A 6,803-nucleotide genomic window follows, 5' to 3' on the forward strand; every position below is an offset into this window, starting at 1 on the left:
CAGGACAAGTAGCGTTTTAAAGGAAAAGTTGACGGACGGACGCTGTGCCATGGCATAAGCGGTGAGCTAATAAAACATACGAGTCATATCAGAAAAGTTCTAAATCACTGTCTTGCATATGGCATATTATGTTACTTTCCTAACATTCTAGATGTGTCATGTAATGATGTTATTTTTTTGATATTAAAATATCATTTAGTTGTAAACACATTGGAATTGGCAACACAGAATGCGTTTGTCTCTAAACCTGAACATAAGGTATTAACCTGAGTGTATATGCTGCAAATATAAAATTACAATATATTAATTTTGTATATTGTGAAACTATTCTGATTGAGATAATATCCGGAAACAAAAGTACTAACGAACATGCGAACAATCACCCTGATCACTGTGATAGGTAAAATGTACTTTATCATGCAAAAATTAACTATAGTATGGCCTATTTACATAATAATGGTAATTTTCAAGAATCAATCCTTATACCCTTCATCAAAAGCTTTTACATTCATTACTACATTAGTAACATTGGTCAATAAGTGAAAATATTCAATTTCCATAACTTACTTCAACTTAAACCACTAAAACTGTCAATCATCAGAAAGGCAATTGCTGTTCTGGAATTTATTTTCAAAATTGGAATGTGGAGTAGGAAAATTTCTGGTAATGACTCATAAATAATACATATAAACAAAAGTTTGAAGGTTTCAGCAAATAGAGGCTATTGAGGCTTTCCATTCAATGAAGCTTTGTGCGATATCTTCTGAAATTTTCCAGACTTCCTTAGATGCAGTCTCAGCCACCTGTACATTTGGATTCTCTGATTTATGGACATAATGAAGATAATAAAGAAGGGGAGGGTTCACAATGAAGAGTTGATTTACATTCAAAGTTTTGCAAAATCTGTCAAATTCTTCCATGTCATCCTGAGGGATGCAAAAGAAATCTCCATAGGCATTTGTGATTTTTTTGTACTTGTTACCATTCTTTTCTTGGAATAGGATTACTTTTGGGTTTACTGCATGCACAGGACAAAAAATCCTGGTATCAATATCAAAACGTTCCCCTCCGTCCAAATCCATGATTCCTCTCTTTCGTTCCTCTTGTTGCTCCTCTCTAACGAAGTCTAAAACATCTTTGAAATAGTCATCCCTTGTTTCCTCTGATGAACTTGCCAAAAGATGACCGTCTTCTGTGGATTCTGATGTCTGATCATCCCTCTCTGATTTTGGGTCTGTGGATTTTGATGTCTGATCATCCCTCTCTGATTTTGATTCTGTGGATTCTGATGTATGATCATCCCTCTCTGTTGATGGATCAGTTTCTGAACTTGGTGTTTCAGCATCCTTTATTTCATCGTTTGCAACACTTTCTCGCACTCCTAGATATATTCTCGTAGTCCCTGCATACTTCTTATGACTTTTGATGTATTCCAAAATTGTAAAGTCGTCAGGGCTCTCAATCTCTCTGTTGTTCATATCTAAAAGAACATTCTCGCATGCATCATCATCACAACCAAACTCTGTTTTCAGAATTTCTAAAACTTCGTAGTAATTTGCAGCTTTAGGGAACATTTTCTTGATCGCAGAATGGTTATAAGGGCTCGATTTGCCCTTTATCTGGACCCATTCTCCACTTCTAAATGTTTTTATCCCACAAACAAGGATATATGTAGGCTTGGAATGAGAAGGACCAGGCTCCTGGTAATCCTATAAGTGAAAAAAAGAAAATCAGTAATTAATTATGCAGACAAAATAAAACAGGAAGCAAAGTGGGCCTGAATCGCTCACCTATTCTGCTGCATATCATCTTATGAAGAGTATGACGGGAGTATAAAAATAGAGGGTCAATTTCAGCTTTACGGGGGCCATGGGGCTCCCTGGCCTCCTTCAAGATTTATCCCTGTCCTGCATTTGAAAATGGCAACACTCCTTAAGACATTTATATGTAGTTTATATGACAATTATGGCAACGCATGTTTAGCCAACTTAACTTTACAGTGCCACCATTTTGGGAAAACTGCAGTTGAAATTGAATGCAAAATACTAATATTTATGTCAAGTATACTGTATAAGCAGGCAACCTCCTTTCCTGACAGTTCATTAATTCTGATAAAAATGATAATTCGAGGTTCTTATATACTGCTTTATCACAACCTAGTTCGTAGGTCATCTCAAAAGCAGTTCACAAATTATTATCCGTGGTTATAAGGCCTTTGCAACCAGCCAATATCTTTCTCAACTTCCTGGGGAGCATACAGCCGGAGCTGACATTTCGGCGCTATTAAACAGCTAGCATTCAACAATTCTAGCGCTGCCCAACCACATACTCATTTACAGCCGAGTAGACTGGAACAATCGGAGTAAAGTATCTTGCTCAAAGATACAACACAGTGCCGTGCTGTGACTCGAACAGGCAACCCAATTCGGTCACGAGCCCGGCGTCCTACCTCTAGACTACTGTGCCTCCTTTGTCTGATGAAGCAAGGCAGGATTGAGGCATGTTTATTTCATTACTATGCACCAAGCATAGCAATGTTACATATAGTGCATGATTAATTTAACTTTAATTCACTGGCTCCACTAGGGATTTGTAACAGGCTGGTAATCACTTGTTGTCCATCTTATGCATTATGCTAGACTCAACTATATTTAGATATGTTCTTATTACTAAATTAACTATTGTCAGATCAAAATACATGCTAGGTTATATATATTGTGTAGTATTCTACTTATCTTTAGCTTTATATTATGTCCATACCTTTTAAAAGTAGTCTTATAACAAAAATAAGTATATAAAACTGCCATCTGTCATTTTACTACTGGGCGCCGCCATCTTGGATAGCGCACGCTGTGACATCAGGGTGCACAGTAATATTCTGAATGCGGTGCCGGAATTGGGCACTCGACCCCCAGACTAGACAGGCGATTGGCAGGGTTTTCTATTCAGCATCAAAGTAAGGATTTATCACTAAGTTTTATCTTAGATATTTATTAGAATATATTCTTCTGTATTATAATAGCAAATAATTTATTATTATCTATTTCAAGGTATACTTAAAGCTATAATATTGTACAGAACTTCTACTCTAGAAACTTATTAGTACACTAGTACTGTTTGACATTGGAAATTGATACTTATATTTAATTCGCTACCAGCCTGTTTTATTGTGAGATTATTATACTATTATGTAAACTTGAATATAAGTCCTGAACCTGAACTTGCTGACTTGGGTGATTATTTCTCTATTAGTTCGTCTTCTCCATATTTTATGATTCCGGAACATCTCCATTCCATCAGGGACACATGCCATGTTTTAAGTACATTAAAATTTAAATCTGTAGTATGCGAAAAAGTTAAGATTGAACCCAGGACCTCTGGCTTTCTAGTCTTACACTCAACCGATCGAGCTAAGGAGAAGTGAATTAAATTTAATTAATCATGCATTCGTTAGAGCAACATGGTGAGACTAACTATCATTTAATACCCTCAAAAAAATTATAATGTCTTTGAACGACTGTAAGATATTTGCATTTCAAAGTCCAATTGAAGAGAATCATTAAACATGTGTCAAGTCCCTTTCAGAACATTTGACATTAAATGCATGTCTTTTACAGTACATTAATAGTGTTTACATGTAATATCTAATATGTATCTTGTTAGTACTATGGAACAAGTTTAGATGATCATGAGAAATGATATAATTCATTGATACCTTTGCTGGCTTCTTTGAACTAGGAGCCCCATGTCTTTCAGCTGGCGCAAGTCTTTTTTCTCTCAGCTTTCTTAATTTTTCTTTCACATCTTCTAGTTTGATCTTATCTACAATAATACAGAACCAATCAGTCAAAAGTAAGTTAGTGATAGATGTACTGTATTGTGTTATTATCAACTATTGGTGTTTATATCTAGGAATCGGGATTCCTCCCCAAAAACATTAATTTATTTTCCCCATTTATTCACAGAACTAGGATTAAACTTATAAGGTTTGGATGTAAATTTTGCCATGATGTAAATATGGCAAACCGTTTTGGTTTTTACCTATTTAATTCAGATATCTTTATTTGAATTAGAGATATCTCTATTTATTGACAAAATAGAGATATCTGTGATTAAATTAGAGATATCTGTACTCAAAATAGAGATATCTGTATTTTAATAGAGATGAATTAAATAGGTAAAAACCCAAATGGCTTGCCATAATCACAGGGGCAGGTTACAAACAATAAGAATAATATATATGAAATGGGAAGCCAGCTGTACAACATACTCTACACATACATGTAGAGTATGTAATACAGCTGGCTTCCCATTTCAAATATATTATTCTTATTGTTTGTAACCTGCCCCTGTGCCATAATCATGCATATTATAAATCATTACATGGAATTGATATATAGATAGGCCTTTAAACTAATTGAGCTATATCCAATTCACATTTTTGTCTAGTTAAACAGGACCTATAATGAAATTATTAATATGTAATTATGTATCACTCTAAAAATTGGTTGTGTAGAAATCAAGCACTGTTAATCTAATATGATCCCTCGTTGAATAGGACCTAATGTAGAAAAAAGCATATATATAAGTTTGAAAATATATGGTCAGATTCCATGTTAATAACTCAATATATTAGAAGGCTTACAGTTAGGCTAGCTATAGAGTATAATACAGTAGACTTACTCTGCTTCTGGTCGGAGACTGGCGATGGATGTGATTCTGGCCTGCTTGGTCGCCCGCACGAAGGACAAAATTTGAACTGCGGTGCTAGTTCTTTACCACATCCTTCACATCTGGACAATAGTCTTGCACCACAGTGGTAGCAAAACCTGCTATCACTGTGGTGCACGAGTATCTCATTACACGCATGGCAGGCATGTGACATATCCGCCATCTTTCTCTTTTTCGCGCGAAAAAACTATGTTAGCAAGGGAAATAACTCTAATTTCTAGCCTCTGTTCCGAACTTTCTAGCCTCTGTTCCGAACTTTCGTATTTTAATACAACATTTCGCAATTAGCATTAAGCATTTTGTATTTCGCATTTCGCAATTAGCATTAAGCATTTCACAATTAGCATGTCGTACCGGCTTTCCATAGTTTATGTCCGGCCATAAAAATGAAAGCTCGGTAAGGAGCTACAGCCGTGGATGTTCAACTGGACAAAAGCAAAACCTTAGTGCAACTCTAGAATCCGTAGTGCAGCCAAACACCAGTCACCAGCTCGTTCCCGTTACACATACAGCACCATCACAAACAGTGACACTCGCCGACATTCAAAACGTGTGCTCCAACAATCATGTCAACCCGCCGGTCACTATGAATCCACAGAATTCCATGCTCACTGTCCCACAAATGTCTTCCTCGCAAAATTTTGTATCTGCTGGCCTAATGTCAAACTCATCATTTGCTCACTGCGTGTTTAACTTCGGACAGTAGTAGCCTCGTGTACATGTGCTCTCCGCTACCAGCTCAGCTCCTGTACAGCTCTGAAATGCTTTTCTGCGGGTCCTCCTTAAACGCGTCTTCAACCGATAACAAGCGTCGCCAGACAAATTCTATAAAAATACCGAATAAAGTAAGCGACATCAGACGATATGTTTTTAATATGACTATAATACACCTCTATACCAAATTTCAATTTGATATTTGAACAAGAGGCACATGGGCCTTAACGGTCACCTGAGTTATGTAGAAACTGATGTTATCCCTTTTTGGCCCGCCCCTAAGGCCCCTGGGGGCTGGGGACCGTATAATTCACAATTTTGGTTGACCTTTGGCCATGGCAGGTTTCTGCAAAAATCCATTGAAATTAGTTAAGGGGTTTTGGAGAAGAAGTCGAAAATGTAAATTGTTTACGAACGGACGACGCACGACGCCGGACAAAAGGCGATCGCAATAGGTCACTTGATACTTTGTCTCAGGTGACCGAAACATTTACCGAGTTATAATGAATTGAATTTTACGATCTGCGGCGTGGCACGTGTGTGTATTTACCTGTACAGTTAAGATAGCGTCGCAAGACAATATCTTTAAAAATTCTTCCGAAAGTAAGCGACATCAGATAATATATTATTATTAAGACTTGTACTGATATATACTCCTAATTTTAGCTAGATATATGAAAAAACGAATGATAATGATGAATTGAATTTTTACGATCGGTGGCGTGGCACACGGGGGTGAATAGAACTTCGCAGATCGTGAAACGTCTTCAGGCTTTACCTCTAAGATTTACCTATAAAGTAAGCGACATCAGAAGATTTGTTATTGATATGACGATGATACACCTAAGTACCAAACTTCAAGTCGATATTTGAAAAAATGACAGAGAAATGACGAATTGAATTTTTACGATCGGCGGCGTTGCATACGTGTGTAAAGAAATCTACAGATCGTGAAGCGTCTTCAAACTATATCTCTAAAATTAATCTAAAAAAGTGAGCGACATCAGACGATATGTTATTCATATGATTATAACACACTTTTATACCAAATTTCAGCTTGATATTTGAAAAAATTGACCGAGTTATCGTGCGGTAAACTTTTAAGATGTACAAGTATGAAGATTTACAGCGTATCACACATGTGTGCACACATATATTTTTTTGATGTTTTTTGATCTTTTGATTTTGTTAATAGAAGCAAGTTATGGTGTAAAATGATCAATTGTGGTATCAGAGGTAAGTTCCTTCAAATTTTGATTGACCTATATAATAATGTTAAATCATGTGTAAAGTATAACGGAGTCCTAAGTGATAGTTTTTGCAACAAGATTGGACTTTTACAGGGCGAAGTACTGTCA

General features: G+C 36.3%; 1 protein-coding gene across 2 annotated transcripts; it reads right to left on the reverse strand.

Annotated features, from left to right (window-relative positions):
- LOC110453232 lies at window positions 1-4,271 on the reverse strand. Of its 2 annotated transcripts, none has more exons than XM_021502096.1 (2): window positions 3,716-4,271; window positions 1-1,709 (listed from the first exon to the last, which is right to left on the reverse strand). In XM_021502096.1, exon 2 carries the CDS (start codon window positions 1,572-1,574, stop codon window positions 708-710), a length of 867 nt encoding a protein of 288 aa, XP_021357771.1. In that variant the 5' UTR covers window positions 1,575-1,709; window positions 3,716-4,271; the 3' UTR covers window positions 1-707. The 2 variants fall into 2 exon arrangements, with proteins under 2 accessions (XP_021357771.1, XP_021357772.1); XM_021502097.1 differs by lacking the exon at window positions 3,716-4,271 and adding an exon at window positions 2,761-2,856.
- Between the last annotated feature and the right edge of the window lie 2,532 nt (window positions 4,272-6,803).

This window comes from Mizuhopecten yessoensis, unplaced genomic scaffold (assembly GCF_002113885.1).
Source record: "Mizuhopecten yessoensis strain PY_sf001 unplaced genomic scaffold, ASM211388v2 scaffold7201, whole genome shotgun sequence".
In the NCBI taxonomy this organism is placed as follows: Eukaryota; Metazoa; Mollusca; class Bivalvia; order Pectinida; family Pectinidae; genus Mizuhopecten; species Mizuhopecten yessoensis.